At 46.3% G+C, this 20,467-nt stretch overlaps 1 protein-coding gene across 1 annotated transcript in view; it reads left to right on the top strand.

The window, feature by feature from the left end:
* Positions 1-20,467, top strand: part of MED6 (mediator complex subunit 6) — a 98,142-nt gene that overhangs the window by 61,026 nt on the left and 16,649 nt on the right. Inside the window, exon 5 of the mRNA XM_085627124.1 lies at positions 9,217-9,325. Coding sequence (XP_085483250.1) covers positions 9,217-9,325 — 109 coding nt within the window. The remainder of the gene's footprint in view (positions 1-9,216; positions 9,326-20,467) is intronic.

The following is a 20,467-nucleotide window of genomic DNA, read 5'->3' on the forward strand; positions in this document are numbered from 1 at the left end:
CAAAAATGCAGTAGAAGTTATTCTCTGAGACACTTGATATATTAGGTGAGTAGAACTCAATTGGCATCAAGGAGGAAGAAGCGGATCCCTCCAGAATTCCTCCAGGCCAACCAATACCCATCACGAGATGTTGTCCTTGACGGCCTCCAAGGACGATTAGGGCTGGGCCCCTTCATCATAGACACCGGCAGTTAGACACCAAGAAGCTTGAGTAACACTCCAGCGCAAAGCCAGAGGCTGAAACCGTGCACACTTAAGCACCACTACTCTGAGGCAGGGCACCACTTCCTGCTGGAGTCTGAAATCAATCTCCAAACAGGGATGTATGATGTTACAACGCATGCTTTTACAACGCATGCTGTTACAACAAAATTTTTACAACGCAAATGCAGTGACAACGCAAGTCTTTACAACGCAAGTCTTTACATCGACTTGCACTAGATGGCGTGCTAACATTAAAAAAGTGTAATTTACTATTCTAACTCCAGTCCACGTAACAGTAGGGAAGGTGTTTGGATAGTAAACTACACTATTTTTAATGTTAGCACGCCATCTAGTGCAAGTCGATGTAAAGACTTGCGTTGTAATGGCATGCGTTGTCAATGCATTTGCGTTGTAACAGTTTCGTTGTAATGGCAGTGCGTTGTAAAAGTTGCGTTGTAAAGGTTGTTCCCCTCCAAACAGGGCTGAAAGAAAGCCTCTAACCACCGCTGCCCTCTGGCTCCGACAGCAGCTAGAGAAGGTTTTGCATCCGAGCTAGCGCCCAGCAGTGGGTGTCGAGCCTAGATGTCGCCCAGCAACGGGTGGCATCTTAGATGTCAAGCAAGCACTCATGTATTTAGTTGATAAGACAAAGTCTTCCACAAAACTAACCAGCTCTTTGTAGCCCTTGCAAAACCCCACAAAGATCACTCTATTTCCAAATCAGTTAACAAGGTACATTCAGGGCTCGAAAAATCTGAAAAATGGTACTAGTCCTGCAGGACTAGTACCTTGAAAAATCTCCTCGCCCTAATAGTGACCTACTTGACCTCCGTCTCTGAAAGCGGAGCAAAAGTGACAAGATAACAAGATTTAAAGGCATTTTTATTGCTCATTTGCTTTGTGAGCAATAAAAAGGCCTTTAAATCTTGTTATCTTGTCACATTTGCTCCGTTTTCAAAGACGGAGGACAAAAGTTAGTATGTTTTCCTACTCGCCAGAAAGGGCGAATAGGACCTAAAAATAGCTCGACCTCATAAAATTTACCTCGCAAATGCGAGCGGTCGAGTGGATTTGTCGAGCCCTGACATTGTTGAATGCATCTAAACCTGCTACCCCAAAGCTAAATGTACTCACTGCACCTCCCAAAGCACACTACATATAAGAAGAGAGCCAACAAGGCTTTCCAAAAAACACCCCATTAGTAGCCCTCTGTAAGGCAGCTACCACGTCAACATCACACCCACACATATTATCAAAGCATTACTGTGTGGACCTACTAGTCTGTCAATTCTCTATAGTTGAACAGGCGATGTTAAGAAAACTTCCATCATCTGCCCACAAGCCATAGCATCAGAGGGTAATGCTTTACAGTTGATGCAGAACATGTTTATCTACAGCCACACATGCTAGCAATGGACAATGTTACTTTCCATGTAAGCCTCTGTAAATAGTGTGTAGTGCTGTAGATTCACATTTGCAACACTCCTCCCCAGAAACTGTCCACTTTCACCTGCTGAGTGGAAAACAGTTCAAGGTGGAGTTGGTACCCTTGCCCATTTTGGATTGAAGGTGGGGTGCGGCCTACACCACATCCTACGAGTCTAAACTTCTTCAAAGAAAAACAAGTGTTCGAGGCATATGAGCTGCAGATTATACACTGTGCATAGATCGCCATCTGGTGTTGGGCCCGGATGTTTGCAGTTTGTTTTTCCTCTTGGAAAGTCTTTGGAAGTCACGAGGTCGGTGACTCCTCCTTTGGTTCGTATTGCGCATGGGCTTCGGCTCCATCCTCAGATTGTTTTTTTCCGCCATCGGGCTCGGATGTAATACTTAGCGCTCCGGTTCCGAACTTTTCCAGTTCAACGATCGACGCAAAATCCTCGCTCATCGAGATCCTTCAGATAATAAATCATCTTAATCACCTTCTCTTCGGCAGTTCTTCGAATCCGGTCGTCGACGGCGGCCTTCGGGCCTATTCCGGCTCCGGTCTCGGCTGATGGAAAGAACTCCCTTCAAGAAGTGCCCTCGATGTGGGTCCAAGTTTCCCTACACCGATCTTCATGAGGTGTGCAACCTCTGCCTCTCCCCTGAGCACGAGGCCCGAGACTGTCCCGCCTGCAAGTCTTTTCGCTCTAAAAAGACTTTTCGAGATCGACGGGCTAGACGCAACATGGCGCACTCCTCGACCTCCGCTCCAGTCGACATCTTCGGGGACGACATCGAAGCTCCGGGACAGCAGAACGTCGAAGAGGACGACGACCTCGTCAGTGCTTCCGAGGCCGACGACTCAGATGTGGAGGACATCACCCCGGCGCAGAGGGTCGTGAGTACAATACCCCCTCCCACACCCACGCCGATACCCAAAAAGGCTTCGGTCACACCTTCGCCTTCGGGCCTAGGCAAGACCAAGGATACTGCTTCTCACACCCCACCTTCGGGCCCGGTAAAGAAGCCTGTTAAGCCTTCCGGCAGCTCGGGCTCGAGCCAGCCGACCAGCGGTACCGCAAAACACCCTTCGGCACTGAAGAAAAGATCAGCCTCCACCTCCACACCGAACCCAGCACCAAAGCCTTCGGTGTCGAAATCTGCCCTTCCGGTGCCGACCAAACATCACAAGGCCCTCGGCACCGACACTCCCGTGCCGAAGCCTTCTTCGGCACCGACCAAAAAATCGGAGGTCCCAAAGAAGCGCGGCTTAGACGAACCTAAAAAGCCGTCGGCCCCGAAAACTTCGGCGCCGACCGAACAACCAGTGTTGCAAGAACTTTTACACCGGATCCTCTCCAAAAGACACTCACCAAGGATCCAAAAACTGGACATTTGACATTGTCTTCAAGAAAGAGACACTTGGACAAACCAGCTCCACCTCCAAAGAGGAAAGACACTGCTACCTCACCTTTCAGAGTGCCTTCCCCACCTCCTCCACCCTCTCCACCCCTGCCTCATCGTTCCCCAACCTTGTCTCCTGTCCCAGATGATTTAGGAGACCCTTATTATGATCCAGCAGATGTGCCACAAGACCCCACCCCTACTGGATCTCCAGACCCATGGGACGACTACAACAATCCGGATATCCCATATGTCCCACAGGATGACCTTTACCCATCTAGGCCATCCCCACCTGAAGATTCGTTAGGCTTTCACCACCTACTACAAAGGGCTGCACACTACCACGGGGTGGAGTTACATACTGACCCAGTGGAGGAAGATTTTCTCCTAGACACCTTCGATGATGCACATAGGTCTACTGCCATTCTACCTATGTTAAAGGGAGTGATTAAACATGCACCGGAGGTTTTTAAAGACCCAGTCAGGGCCAGGGTACTAAACCCCCGTATAGAGAAAAAATACAAAGCCGCCCCCACAGACCCTTCATACATTAAAGGCTCTGCACCATTGGATTCCCTAGTGGTATCTACAGCTAGGAAGCGCTCAAATTCTCAGGCGCCAGGCGAAGCACCACCACCTAACAAAGAGTCCAAGCTCCTAGACGCGTCAGGGAAGCGCACTGCGTCACAAGCCGCCAATATATGGCGTATCGCCAACACGCAAGCGCTATTGGCCAGATACGACAGGGCGCATTATGATGAGTTAGAGACCATCATGCACCATCTCCCTGAAAAATACAGGAAGAGGGCTAATGAGCTGATCCAAAAGGGAAAAAAAATAACTAATACCTCTCTACGCTGTGCCCTAGATGCAGCAGATACAGCCTCCAGGGCCATAAACACCAGTGTCCTTCTCCGTCGCCATGCCTGGCTCAGAGTTTCAGGTTTTAAACCTGAGGTACAAGCCTCTATATTGAATCACCCATTCGACCAAGATCATCTATTTGGCCCAAAAGTTGATGAAGCCCTCGAAAAGATGAAAAAAGATACTGATACGGCGAAATCCATGGGAGCCCTACAGTCACACACTCCTAGGCGCTCTTTTTGCCGCTCTTCTTTTCGGGGCACAGGCAGGGGCTACTCCTCGGATAGTGCATCCACGTCATACAAATCCCCTCCCCAATCTACCTTCACAAAGGGTTATCAAAGAGGCGGATACAGAGGCAATAATAATAAAGGCAGAGGCAAGACAAATACCGCCCGCTCTGCCACACCGCTTACCTAATGACTTTCCCCCGCTCCCTCCAGACCATTCCACTCCGGTCGGGGGCAGAATACAACATTTCCTTCACGTCTGGGAGACAATCACCTCAGACAGATGGGTGACCCAAATTATTCATTCAGGATATTGCCTAGAATTAACATCTACCCCCCCCAAACATTCCACCCAGGCTACGCCCAATGTCTCAAGAACATGCCACGTTACTAAAACAGGAGGTAATCTCCCTCCTGCAAAAACAAGCCATAGAGCAGGTCTCCATCAATCAACAAAATGTAGGGGTCTACTCCCTGTACTTTCTGATTCCAAAGAGAGACGAGACTCTACGACCTATCCTAGATCTCAGACCTCTAAATACTTGCATACATTCAGACCATTTTCACATGGTAACCCTTCAACAGGTTCTTCCATTCCTCTCCCAGAACGACTTTCTCACCACTCTGGACTTGAAAGACGCATACTTTCACATCCCAGTACACCATGCTCACAGAGAGTACCTCAGATTTGTAGTGGACGGGCAATACTACCAGGTCAAGGTGCTCCCGTTCGGGGTAACAACAGCACCAAGGGTATTCACCAAGTGCCTAGCAGTAGTGGCGGCACACCTCAGAAGACAGCACATTCACGTCTTCCCGTACTTGGACGACTGGCTAATAAAAGCCACGTCCTACGAACAATGTGTGCAACACACCGCCGCTACAATCCAACTACTTCACCAGCTAGGTTTCACGGTGAACCACCAAAAGTCCCACCTGGTACCATCACACACAAAACAATACCTCGGTGCCACCATAGACACCTCAAAAGCCATAGCCTATCCCAATCCTGCCAGGATTGCAAATATACAGGCTCTGCGTCAAAAATTCATATTTCAACACTCTCTCCCAGCAAGGGTGTTTATGCAACTGATAGGGATGATGGCCTCTTGCATTTTCATAGTGCCCCATGCAAGACTCCAGATGCGTCCACTCCAAGAGTGTTTAGCGCACCAGTGGAACCAGGCCCAGGGACAATTGACAGATCTGGTGTTGGTGGACGGTCGCACCCATCGCTCTCTGCAGTGGTGGAACACCACAAACCTTTCCAGAGGTCGACCGTTCCTGGACCCCGTTCCACAAATAATCCTAACAGACGCATCGCTCTCTGGCTGGGGAGCTCATCTGTTGCATCTCACAGTACAGGGCACATGGACGCCGCAACAGAAGTTACTCCACATCAACCATCTGGAGTTACTGGCAATCTTCCTAGCCCTAAAATCCTTCCAGCCGCAGATTTCAGGCAAGGCAGTCCTCATTCGCACAGACAACATGACTGCCATGTACTACATTCAAAAACAGGGGGGCACACACTCTCCACAGCTCTCTCAATGAGCATATGGAGATGGGCAATTCCACATAAAATCTTTCTCCTGGCCCAACACGTCCCAGAAGTCCAAAACACCGTGGCAGATCTGCTCAGCAGACAAACGCAACAGATTCACAAATGGGAACTTCACCCACAGGTTCTTCACCCGTTCTTTCAGAAGTGGGGGCATCCACACATAGACCTATTCGCCACCCACGAAAACACAAAATGCCCAAGCTTCGCCGCCAGATATCCACACCCATTGTCCAAAGGCAATGCGATATGGATGAACTGGTCAAACAAATTTGCATACGCTTTTCCACCTCTCCCACTAATTCCATTAGTGGTGCGAAAGCTACAACAGCATTCCCTAACACTGATCCTAGTAGCTCCAACATGGGCCAGACAACCGTGGTACACCACACTGCTGGAACTCTCGGTAGTACCACACCAAAAGCTGCATCTATCACCATGCCTCCTAATCCAGAACCATGGAGAGATCAGGCACCCGGACCCAGCTCAGCTCAACCTTGCGATCTGGCTCCTGAGGTCCTAGAATTCGGATACCTTAACCTTCCCCCTGATTGCATGAATATTATCAGGGAGCTAGACGCCCTACTACTAGGGCATGCTATGCTGCAAAGTGGAAAAGATTTGTTGTTTACTGCCACAACAACACAATCGACCCTCTAAATGTGTCCATACAGCACATCATATGTTACTTGCTCCATCTACAAAGGTGTAACCTAGCATATACATCCATTAGGTTACACCTCGCAGCAATTGCTGCTTACTTACAGAACAGGCAGCACCTATCACTTTTCAGGGTGCCTGCCATCAAGGCCTTTATGGAAGGCCTCAAAAGAGTAATTCCACCCAGAGTACCACCCTCACCTGTCTGGAACTTGAATATAGTTCTCACAAGGCTAATGGGACCCCCTTTCGAACCATTACATAAATGTGAGCTGCAATTTCTCACATGGAAAACAGCATTTCTAGTGGCCATCACTTCCCTTAGAAGGGTTAGTGAAATACAAGCACTCACTATACAGGAACCTTTTCTCCAAATGCATCAGAACAAGGTTGTACTCCGTACCAACCCAAAATTTCTACCCAAAGTCATTTCTCCCTTCCATCTAAACCAGTCAGTAGAATTACCAGTCTTTTTCTCACAACCTCAAACCGTTGTGGAAAGGGCTTTACACACACTGGATGTTAAAAGAGCCTTACTTTACTACATCCAAAGAACACAACCTTTCAGAAAAACAAAACAGCTATTTGTCTCCACCACATAAAGGCAACCCTATTTCTAAATCAGGGATAGCTAGGTGGATTGTAAAATGCATACAGATTTGCTACCACAAAGCAAAACGAACGCTATCTGTTCCCCCTAAAGCCCACTCTACAAGGAAGATAGGGGCTTCTATGGCTTTTCTAGGAAACATACCACTAGATGACATCTGCAAAGCAGCAACATGGTCAACACCGCACACTTTCACAAAACATTACTGTGTAGATGTGCAAACCAAGTAACAAGCTAGTGTGGGCCAGGCTGTACTAAAAACACTGTTCCAAACAACTGCAACGGATGCCGGTGGTCGCCGCTAGGGTTGGGTACTGCTATATAGTCTATGCACAGTGTATAATCTGCAGCTTATATGCCTTGAACGGAATATGCTACTTACCAGTATGCATCTGTTCTTGGCATGTAGAGCTGCAGATCTATACACGCCCACCTGCCTCCCCGGCTACCTGTATCTGTTCCAGTCTATCTTATTTAGATACAACACACATGGGTTTATTTACTGTTATTACTACGCTCCATCTTTCCCTGCTGGCGAAAATCAATCTGAGGATGGAGCCGAAGCCCATGCGCAATACGAACCAAAGGAGGAGTCACCGACCTCGTGACTTCCAAAGACTTTCCAAGAGGAAAAACAAACTGCAAACATCCGGGCCCAACACCAGATGGCGATCTATGCACAGTATATAGATCTGCAGCTCTACATGCCAAGAACAGATGCATACTGGTAAGTAGCATATTCCTTAATGTCCAAGCTCAGCAAGATGACCTAAATTCTGCTAGGGTTTATGCGAAGTATACATTTTATAGACAGTATTTTACAACTGTACACCACCACGCTATGGCCAGTGGTTTCCACCTATCCGCAAGACACTTGCGTTCCTCCTCATCTGCCACAGCAGTAGCAGGGGCCAGTCCTCCTCCTACATTGCCGCCAAGACCTGGAATGACTTACTTCTCCATCTTTGAACAGCACTCTCTGTAGCAGACTTCAGGAAGAAACTCAAGACCTGGCTCTTCGGAGACCTCGCACGACAGAACCCAGATACCCATAGGGATGACAGTGCTGTGCTATACACATGCTGATTGATTGATTGATATGTATATGTACCTATCAATGGCACAGCTTCACACTGATCTTCATATGCATTCATTGTAACTCAAAAATCTTTTCTCCATAAGAGACCATGTCTCGCAGTATCTTGCAAGCGGTCTGGAAAGAGCTATATCAATGTCAGTAGAATATGATTAGGTCAATTAAGCCTTGAGTAAGCTACGAGTACTCATAGCAAAACATCTGCGAATCAGGCCTCCGTGTACCTAACTTTGTCAATTCTGTAGTAGTTAATGCACAGGAATTTAAACCTAAAAAGGAAACGTATTATCATGCATAAGCACTTTTGACTCTTCGCCACTATATAGCAATTGTTTCTTACAGGCCAATCAAGGTCAGTGCTCTGTAATGAGCCAATCCGGAAGCAGCAGTTCTCAAATGTAAGGCCTTTTGATTTCACTGAGAGCTCTAACTTCTGGAGATTTGCTGCCATAAAGGAGTGTCAAATAGAAAACAAACCCTAATTGCTTTTGATTTAATGCACCATTTTAAAACCAGAAGAAAATAGAAATAACATGTAAGACTGTAGTTTTGTTTTGCTCGCGTCTATTTCAGGCAATATTATTACTTTAATCTTTTTTGTTCTAATCTGTATGACTTGTCTTTTGACCTCCTTACAAATTATGGAAGTGGTTCCTGACTCATCACTAGAAAGACTTAGATTTGCTATTCTATACATTTGAGCATCCTCATTATGGTGTATGATTTCTGCTTTCATTGGATGTTTTCTCATTCTGTATCAGGCTCAGGTCCCAGCAGTATGCGGTACTCTGAATAATATTAGCTTCTACTTGTGTCTGCCTTTTGGTACTCTTATCTTTTCGAAAAGCAGATATTGTATTGTTTACTGAACGATAGTCTGCAAATGTTCAAACTACTATCTTTGATGCTCGTATTAGGATCTGAAATTCCATTTGATTACTAAAGTCCTTTTAAATGACTGGTCTCTGGAACTTGGGAATACCAGCAAGTCACTGTCATTCTGCTTGGAACTTTTAGCCTGACTGGTAATAAGCGGGACACCAGGACATTCTTAGACTCTGTTGATAATAGATTTGATGTTTACAGTATGTATGATATGTGTATGTGTTTCATGCTGTTTTGTGGAATTTAGTGTTCTTACATTTGGTTTGTGCTTCTGCAGCTTAGTGCCGTACATGGTATCCAGTCAGCCTTTGATGAAGCCATGTCCTACTGCCGGTACCACCCTTCCAAAGGGTACTGGTGGCACTTCAAAGATCAGGAGGAACGAGGTATGTTTCCAGATAAGCTGTTGCAGCAATTGTGTCTTTTACATAGAAATAACCCATATTACATGTAAGGTTTTTTTTTTGCCCAGCCTGAGCTTGGGGAATTGCAGTCTTGTGGCAGTTGCCTCAAAAAACAACTAAGCACTAACATCAAAAAAAATGAAAAAAACACTGTTTGCTACTTACAGTTTAGTGACCCAACTATAACTTACACCCTTGTCATACACTGCTTATGATGTCACACATTACATGACATGTTAAATGACATCATTGATAATATCCCTGGCTACATCTCAAATGACATCATTGATGACATCACTGATGAAATCATTGTTGACATCATCGATGACACTGCTATTCATGTTACTCCGTAAACCCTTTCAAAATTTTGAAAAAAGAAAGTTAGTTGTAACGGGCGATTAGCCATGTACAGTATAGAATTACTGTTAGTACATTTTTGGCCTGCGTTTTCAGTGGCCAAAATGTATTTTTGTTCTTTTAAAACATTTCAACCTATTGTTTCCATTGGGACCCCCCACATGGGCCTGGGGGTCGGTGTGTCCTTTCTCACTTTTTTCAGAGCTCTGGGAGCAAATCTCTGAGTTCTGTAATGGCAGACACGGCATTTCCTCAAGACTGATCCACACCAAATCACAAAAAGCATGCTTTCTGAGTTATGTTCTGACTTTGTGCCAAATTTAATGTTATCCCATTGAGCTGTTTTTTCTGTATCTGAGAGCAAACTTTCCTGTGGAAATTAAACTGACAAATTTCAGTTTTGGGACCCTCCCTTTTCTTGACCCGCCCGCGCTTGATGGACCAGAACAAAGTATTTCATGAAGTAGCCAAAGTAGGTGAACTTGTTCTTTGAAAGGCCTTAACATGTCTCTGTGCGAGAAAAGTTAGGCGCACAACTGCTTTAAAAAGTACATAGCACCCGTTTAGCACCTTTAATACTTGTTAGGTTATATTGTCTTTTTTTCGTAAGATTCAGTAGACGTTTCGTGTTTTTTTTACTTTAGGATTGTTTGACGAGTAGGCTTGTGTGAATAACATCAGCTCATTGTGAATGTAAACTAGTGGGTCTTTTCGGGTATTCCCTGGCATTTGCCGATCATCAGAACCCCTTCCAGAGGTCCACAGGACAAGCGGGGGTTACTGGGCCCAACCATGGGAGTTGGGGCGTTTTACTCCTGATGTCCTGGGGCCCAACCTAATATGGATTCTGAGCAACTGAGCCAGGTACTCCTTCAGCACTTGACTCTCAGGGTTAGCGTGGTTTGAGTAGTTCAAAGCTCCCTCTCAGATGTGGATACATGGGAGTGAACACAGGCTCACAACTCCAAATGCGGTTAGCAGCACCAATAGATAACTCCATATGTGCTCAAAGCAGCTGAGTTCAGGTGAGTCTGATACATGCGCTCCAGGTGGCTGCTCTCAGTGGGTGCAGAGTCCCTTACTCGTGGTGGTGCACCTGAAGCAACCAGACGTTTTCTGTGGCTCCTCCTGCAGGGTAAGTGTCAGGTGTGTCTCTAGGTGGGGCATGGTTCTGTTGATCCTGTTCCTGGTCCCTCATCTGGGTGATGGTGTGCTCCAGCGCGGAGTGCAAAATCCCTCTCTACCGTCACGGACCAAAAGATCTCACATACACACACTATCCATACATTCGCTGGTGGGGCCCATAACACCAACATTCACTCACCATCAGTCCGTGCGAGAGGCGATTATCCTTCCAAGCGCTGGAAATGGGAGAGGAAAATACCACTTCTTCCTTAATGAGCAACAAATCTACACAACCTTCTAATACTCATTTGGCCCTGAATTTCACCTTTGGTATTCCTCTCATAAATGGGACGGATCAGTTAGTTGTAGGTTTAAGTGAATTTCTAATACTCTAATTAACCTTTTCATCAACACATTTTAATGAATTAACAACCCAACTCATTTCTGTAGATGTTCAAATTTATATTAATATTGCAAATCAAATCATTCATATTTACCTATTCTGGCTAAAGTCGTCCTCTATGTCAAATCTGGCAGTCTCGCAAATCTATGCCCATCAAGCCGGTTCAGTTCATCAGGAGTTTTGGGCATTAATTCAGTCCGTCAAAGATTCAGCTGTCCTGCAGTGTCACCATCCTCTCCGGCAGCATATCATCAGGAATTCGAAGGAGCGACCTACAACCTCTCTATTCTATGGGTTTTTATAATAATTTCAATAACAAAATTTAACAAAAATTAGTTTTAAACTGTTCTGATTGGCTGGTCAGGGGTCGTCCTACAAAGTTCTTATAAGTTTTAGTCCATGGTGTCAGCATACTTGCTGGTTCCGTTTTTTAAAGAAAGTCTTTTGTCTGTAGGGTTGGCACTTTTCCCAGTGCGACCTTGATAAGTACAGCTTGCCTGGGGTGAGGACGAGTCCATTGTGTATCTGTTGTCAGCGCAGGCGCACTTCACCCAAGCCTTGTTCAGCGTTGGCAGTCGGGTTAGGCACCAAAGGCAGCCATCTTTCGATGGGCCAAAATGGTCAACTTAAGCAAAGAAACACAAAACGTAATTAATACATAAAAATGACTAATCAAATGTTATTCCCTCGCTAATACCCATATGTGTATGTATTTATCTAGCAAAAAGCAACTCAGTGCGGTTTATACTTACTAAATAAAGCACGAATCACAATTACATCACAAAAGCGACATATATCATGCAATATTCTAATTGTCTATCATTAGTATGCGTACGAAATTTAGTTCACATAATTAATTGGGCCATGCAGATGCAGATCCCACGTGTAATTCATATATTAGTAAAGTTGGTAAATATTTTCCACATCACTCCAATCCGTTAGTTCAATTATAATTAATTAATCTAATTAATAAAATATCATGCAAAATGGGGTGGGTATACAAATTTTTGCATAACCCTCTCCAGCAGGTGCACCTGTGCTCCCACGACATCCTCACTTCTCCAGGGGAGGATTGCAGTTCAGGTCCCAGCTCTTGGTGCTCCGAGTGACAAGCCCACCCTCCCATGCATACAAGGTCACCATACCTCACTGTCAAGGGATTCCGCCCGATCGGCTTGGGGGAAGTCTTAGTCAGCGGCCCCTCTTGGCATACCGGGTCACTGCCCGCTACGGTCCTTACTGCATGGTCGTCTTTTTCACTGCGCCCCTTCTGGCAAATGGGGTTGCCCACTCGGCACTACGCACTGGCTCCGGCTAGATTGGTTTAGCGCGGCACATGGCTCACTTTACAACGGCCCTCCCCAAGCATACTGGGGTCACCGACTCTGTCCTGCACACAGGCAACAACCCAATCAGTGCAGCAGCCATTTTGTCACACCTCTCGGAGGGAATCCACTCAACAGGGCTCCTGACTGGACCCATCTCCCTCCACTGCTCTCCTCTTCTTCACAGGGCATACTGGTCATGGCAAGCAAGCAGGCTGTGGTGCTCCAGGCTGCAGAGTAGGTGGTATTGGATTCCCTGGGTGATATTCCCTCATCCAGAAGAGATACTAGCAGGCCTTGGCCCCTAGTCCAGGTCACAGGCAGAAGTCTTGCAGAGCTTCCCCTCCTCACACAGTCTGTCTGGCTACTTGGCAGATGACAATTTTTGAGGTCTCAAAATCTCCTTCTTATAGTCCATTTACAGACACCAAATGTGATTTAGGGTCTGATTCTATGAGGATTTATGCTGGGGGTCTGCTTCTTTTTGATTGTCCACTCATCTGCCTCTCGTCCTCTTAAAAATCAGTCTGTCAAGGCAGGAAAGACTCCAAGGTTGATAGTCCCAAAACACAGGTCATGGGAATTATTAGATTTCACTCCTGGATGTCGGCCACAGTGATATGTGCTTCAAAAAGTTAGCCCATGGCTCCCAGCCCTACTCCTTGATTCTCTTGTCAGCCCCATCTTCTTCCAGAGATTTGCCCATGCCCCTTCCTTGTGACCTCTCCATAAGTCAAAGGGCACCTGCTGAAGTGTACATGGAAAGCCTGGCTCTGCCCTATCCAGTGTGTGTGTGTCCCACCTAGCTTACAGGAATGCAACAATACGCACATCTGTTGGGGGCGATCTCTTCAACTCCTCTTCAACTTTCACCATGCAGGCCTGGGTCTCCCAAAATGGAACCCATGGCCCACCATTTATTGTACGATCCACAGGCACACATACACCCAGTGCATGTATACAACTTACACATACTGCACAGCACTGTATCTTTCATGTACTGTACCACTCATAGGCAATCATACTCGGAACATGCAATAACCATGCATGCAATGCTCAGTACTGCATTATCTCTGTATTGTACCTTTCCTAGGCACACATACACCCAGCGCAGATACACCACTCCTGTGCTGCACTGCACTTCACAAAAAACTGATATAGGTAAATGGTGAATTGCGCACAGAACAGCGGGACTTAAAAATGAGTGAGCCTGTTGTCCTCACTCAAGTGCCACAGATTAAAAAGGACCTGTTCACTCCTACTGATCACTACATGATAGGCTGCCCCCACATCACTCATGCTGCTTAACTCCTGGTGAAGGCAGTAGCCTCTCACCACTAGGAGTAGCACTTTGGGCGCCCCTCCCGGTCCAACAAGGCCACAATCTGTGCGACAGGTTTATGTCATGACGTACTCGCATGATCTTTGTTTGCCTATGACACCAAAAATCAGCATTAGGGATCCAGAAATCAGTACATTTGAGCACTTGGGGGAGGTGTACATGTCCATTACCATGCAGAGGACCTTTCCATCCCAACACCAATGCTTGCTCTGTTTAGTAGGAAGAGTGCGAGCTTAAGCGCTGATGGCCCATGTAACTATCTCCACCATAACAAATTAGTATTCAATATGGATTTTCATTTTATGTCTAAGTTTAGTTTCAGCCAAGGGACACATCTTCCTCTTTATTTCATTACACCATGTGCAACACTCTCGGGTCAATTACGATGTCGTTCGGAAAGCATTCCGACCAAATCGGTTTTAGAATGGTTTTCGACCGAATCGGGGAGTCAGACCGATTACAATGGTTCCTAACACCGTTCGGTCGGACTCCCATTGACTTCAATAGGAGCCTGTGTTCCAACTGACTACACAGGCTTCCATTGCAGAAAGGGGTGCTTGCGGAAAATTGTGCACCCGGTGGCGGGCACCCCATGGTGCCTGCCACACTGTGAATGCATGGAAAGGGGGGACCCAAGAGTACAACCACGGGCCCGATTCAGAGGCCCCCGGGTGATGGGGGGGCCTGCTATGGGCCCCCAAAAGTCTGATTCTGGCAGCAGATTCGGAAAGGCTGTCCGAATCCGACATCGTAATCGCTCGGTTGGAGACACGGTCCGTATACCTCTTCAATTTGGCTCTGACCTACTCGGTTACTCCAAATGCCGTTCGGAACCAAGACGGAAAGTCTGAAATGGTTTCCAACCATCGTAATCGGTTGTTCAGAAAAATGTCTGAGTCGGTCAGACAGGTGGGTTCCGAATCTTATTCGGACGAACTGAATGCCATTCGGAGTCTTTCCGAACGACATTGTAATCAACCCCCATGGCTGATCATTGCATCAATTGGAATTTGCACAGGTGTTTGAAAGTTAATTCATTACAAAATAAACTCAACATATCTTTGTTCAGAGCGAGGCTCTAAATCGGTGGTCTTCTCACAATATGCGAAATGCTAACATTGTGAGCATGCGTAAAAGGAGCAATTGGATACTGGGGCATTTTCTCTTAATTAATCTACCTAAAACCGTGTTCAATAGTGCTTTTAATTTTTTTTAAAATATTTGTACAATGTAAAATATTGCTAGGAAGCCAAACAATTTAAGGATTCTTATAGAAGTTCAATATCTAGACGAAAAGTAAAAAAATCAAAAATCCTTTATATGGAATTTAAACTGTTTAGCAATCAAAAAACGTTGCAAACAATCTCAGTTTTACCTTTTAAAAGCACGTTTTGCTATACATGTTGACCAAGTGTGATTGGACAGCCTTGCGTTTGACTACCACTACTTTAAAGCCTTTCACAACATCATAGCCCTTTCACTGTTTAGCCATGTTAGTTAGTACAGTCAGTGTAAACAATCCAGATGAGGATTATGACATAAAACCCTATAGGTGAAAAGAAATGCTACGAGGTGATTTTTTTTTTCTCTGCTAATGAAAGTGTGCAACGCAGTACAGTTAGAACTGAGGCTAGAAGTGGCAGATTATCATGTGATTTTTTTTGTCTATCTTAAACAGATAGTTTGAGGCATATGAGCTGCAGATCACACACTTAGCATTACATCACCATCTGGTGTTGGGCTCGAATGCTTGCACCTTGTTGTCTTGGAAGAAGTCTTTGTTGTCACGAGATAGGTGACTCCTCCCTTGGACGATAGTGCGCATGGGCATCGACTTCATCCTCAGATTGTTTTTTTCCGCCATTGGGTTCGGATGCAACTTAACTTTCAAACTTTTTCGACGCGCACAACTTCATCAAACTCTTCTGATTGACTTCGAACATCGAAATCTTCGACGCGCCTTTCGCCGCTTCGATTCCAGTCATCGAAGCGGGCCGTTGGGCCTATCGACACCGTAAGGCCTACGGCTCATGGAAAGGACGCTGTTCAAAAAATGCCCCCAGTGTGGAGTGAAGTTTCCACACAGTGACCATCATAAGGTCTGCAACCTGTGCCTCTCACCAGAACACGACGAGTCCAGCTGCTCAGCCTGCGCCTCTTTTCGATAAAAAAGACTATTCGACATTGTTGGGCTCGACGACACATCATGGCGCAGAGATCAGCTCCAGAACCAGAGGACATCTTCGACGGACCGGATGTCCCAGAAGAAGATTCCGAAGATCTGGAAATCGTGTCTGAGGCAGAAGACTCGGATGACCCCATCACTCCTGGTCAATGAGTGAGTACTACTGCCCCTACTCCAACCCCACCACAGAAACAGAAGGCACTGGTCAAGATTTCGCCTGTTGACCCCAGTCGCGACCGAAAACACACTTCAGAAGCCCCGCCCCCGGGCCCGGCTCCGAAGAAAAAAGACAAGCCTTCCGGTAGCTCGAGACCGAGCAAACAGCATTTAATAGTCCCACCGGCACCTTCTTCACCGAAACCGAAAGAACACTCTGCTCTGAAATCGGCTCCGACTTCTTACATGCCAAAAGACAAACCGGCCCGAACACCTCGAGGCCCATAGATAAACCAGCTTCGAACACTTCTAAGCCTAAGGATCACACCTCAGCTTCGAAACCAAAACCTTCGGAACCGAAAAACAAGCCTAAGGATTCTACCACGCCTCCTAAAGCCAAAGAGCAAAAAACTCAACGACAGCCCCGCTCAGAACCAAAAAAATCGGCGCTGAATCCGGTTGTCGAGGAAGAGTAACTCTTTCATCCAGATCCTGTCGATCCCAGACAGAAAATATTCTACATTAACCCTAAAACAGAAAATGTCATGGCTGTGCCATGCAAGGAGAGGAAGTTAGACACAGCACATGCCCCTCCAGTGCCTGTCAAGAAGGACTCTGCTACATCCCCTATGCCTCCTTCTTCTCCTGTACTTCCTTCTAACCCCCTTCCTCTCCCTAAACCTGTTACACCACCTTTGCCTGTAACTTCTCCACCACATACACCACCACCACCAGATGATGATGACCTAGGGGTGGGGGGGAGACCCCAATGATCCGTTCACTGATCCAGACGACCCACCACAAGACGATTGGAATTACCCAATAGACCTACCAGACCTTCCAAGCCCTCATCCATACTCAACAAAACCATCTCCCCCAGATGATAACATTGGTTTTGGACAGTTGATCAATAGGGCTGCTGTTTTTCACGGTGTGACAATGTACTCCTACACAGCAGAGGAGGATTTCCTTTTAGATACATTTGAACAGTCCCAAAAAACGGTACACATATTACCAATGATTAAAGGAGTCATTAAACATGCCCCATACGTATTCAAAGATCCCGTACGAGCCAGGATTCTTAATCCTAGGATCGATTTAAAAAATACAGACCTGCCCCCTGACGACCCTGCGTTCATCAAAGGACAGCTGCCTTTAGATTCACTAGTGGTTTCTAATGCTAGGAAGCACGCCAATTCACAAACCTCCGGGGATGCACCACCCCCGGATAAAGAATCCAAATTACTAGATGCATCTGGCAAAAGAGTAGCTGCGCAGGCGGCCAATCTATGGTGCATAACTAACACCCAAGCACTGCTGGCTAGATATGATAGAGCCCATTATGACCAGCTGGAAACCCTATCACAGCATTTGCCTGACCAATATAAAACTCAGGCAAAGGATTTAATCCAAAAGGCCAAACTAATAACAAACGCCTCAATTAAATGTGCCCTTGATGCAGCAGACACTGCCTCTAGGTCCATTAATACCAGTGTATTGCTCAGACGACATGCCTGGCTACGCATTTCAGCCTTTAAACAAGAGGTCCAAACAACCATTCTACACCAGCCGTTCAATCAACAACACCTTTTTGGACCAGCTGTAGACACTGCTCTTGAAAAGATGAAAAAAAGACACAAACTGCTAAGTCCATGGGAACGTTACAGTCTCCGCAAACGCGTGGCTCCTTTCGTCGCGCCTTTTATAGAGGAGCCTCCAAAAACATGGCCGCAGATAACTCATCTTCTTTTAAAATCACCACCCAAACATCCCCCAATAGAGGATATTTTAGAGGAGGATACAGAGGGAATAACAATAAAGGGAGAGGCCGAGGTAACAACAACACTCGCACCCCCCCTGCTGCTAAACAGTGATTTCCCTCCACTCCCCCCAGACCATTCCACTCCAGTCGGGGGAAGATTATCACAGTACCTGCCTGCCTGGGAATCCATCACAACAGACAAGTGGGTAAGACAAATTATCCAACATGGTTACTGCCTGGAACTTACAGCTACCCCCCCCCCCCCCCCCCCCCTCCCCCACAAAACATACCACCCAAGCAGCGACCAATGTCCACAGAACATCTTACACTTTTAAGACCAGAAGTTCTCTCGCTGCTTCAGAAGCACGCCATTGAGCCAGTCCCTTTACTACATCAGGGAACTGGGATTTATTCCCTAATCCCCAAAAAGGACGGGACCCTAAGGCCAATACTCGACCTCAGACCCCTCAATCTCTACATACACTCAGATCATTTTCACATGATCACTCTCCAACAAGTGCTTCCACTACTCCAACAAGACTTCCTTGCCACACTATATCTCAAGGACTCCTACTTCCACATTCCCATACATCCTGCTCACAGGAAGTATCTAAGGTTCGTAGTGGACGGACAACACTATCAGTTCAAAGTCCTTCCATTCGGAGTCACCACCACTCCCAGATTATTTACCAAATGTCTGGCAGTGGTAGCGGCAAACCTAAGAAGACAACAAATCCAGGTCTTCCCATATCTGGACGATTGGCTAATAAAAGCCAAATCATTCAACCAGTGCGTTCAACACACATCAAACTGTCCAAACACTGCACAACTTGGGGTTCACAATCAACTACACCAAGTCGCAACTCCAACCCTCTCATGTACATTAATACCTAGGGGCCACAATAAATACTTTCACAGCTCTAGGCAGGATAGCCAGTATACAAGCTATCCTCAAAAATTTCAAGCCCAGCACTCTCTCCCAGCCAGAGTGTTCATGCAACTCATAGGCATGATGGCATCTTGCATATGTATTGTACCTTATGCAAGACTTCAGATGCGTCCCTTACAGGAATGTCTAGCACATCAGTGGAATCAGGCTCAGGGACAACTTACAGATCTGGTGTTGGTGGACAGCCGCACATATCGCTCTCTGCAGTGGTGGAACACAACAAACTTATCCAAAGGGCGGCCGTTACTCGAGCCTGTTCCACAGATAGTTCTAACAGACGCATCACTCACAGGATGGGGAGCACACCTCCTCAAGCACACAACTCAAGGCAAATGGACCACTCAACAAAAAGTGCTCCATATCAATCATCTGGAACTGCTAGCAATATTCCTAGCTTTAAAATCATTCCAAGTTCATGTACAGAACAAGGCTGTCCTGATCCGGACGGACAACATGACAGCCATGTATTGCATACAGAAACAAGGTGGCACACATTCTCTACCGCTGTCTCAGCTAGCACTGAACATTTGGAGGTGAACCATCCCACAAAACATATACCTGCTTGCAGAACACCTTCCAGGAGTTCACAATCAGATTGCAGATCTGTTAAGTCGACAGACACAACAGATTCACGAATGGCAACTACATCCGCTAGTTCTTCTACCATTTTTCCAGATGTGGGGCCAACCGGACATAGATCTGTTTGCCATACACGAAAACGCAAATTGCCCAATCTTCGCTGCTAGGTTTCCACACCCGCTGTCCAAGGACAATGCGATATGGATGAACTGGTCAGGTAGATTTGCGTACGCTTTTCCACCACTCCCACTGATTCCACTAGTGGTATGCAAGCTCCGACAACAATCTCTAAATATGATCCTAGTGGCTCCCACATGGGCACGCCAACCGTGGTTCACAACACTGTTGAAACTCTCGCTAGTCCCACACCAAAAACTACGCCTCTCCCTATCACTACTAACGCAGAACCATGGAGAGATAAGGCACCCGATCCAACTCAAATGAATCTGGCGATAGGGCTCCTGAAGTCCTAGAATTCGGTTATTTTAACCCTGCACTGGACTGCATGAACATCCTTGAAGCCAGGCGCCCTACCACCAGAGCTTTCTATGCAGCAAAATGGAGATTTGCCATTTACTGCACTAACAATCACATCGATCCACTGGATGCGTCCGTCCATCCAGAACATCAGTTGCTACTTACTACATTTGCAAAGATGTAATTTAGCATACTCATCCATACGTCTACATCTAGCAGCACTTGCCGCTTACTTACAAAATAGACCAAACTTGTCACATTTTAGGGTCCCAGCAATCAAAGCCTTTATGGAGGGCCTTAAAAGGATCATCCCCCCAAATTACCACCCTCTCCGGTATGGAATCTCAACATTGTACTTACTAGGCTCATGGGACCCCCATCTGAACCTCTACACAAATGTGAACTTCAGTTCCTCACATGGAGAGTAGTTTTCCTTATTGCAATCACCTCTCTCAGAAGGATGA

This window comes from Triturus cristatus, chromosome 9 (assembly GCF_964204655.1).
Source record: "Triturus cristatus chromosome 9, aTriCri1.1, whole genome shotgun sequence".
Classification (NCBI taxonomy): domain Eukaryota; kingdom Metazoa; phylum Chordata; class Amphibia; order Caudata; family Salamandridae; genus Triturus; species Triturus cristatus.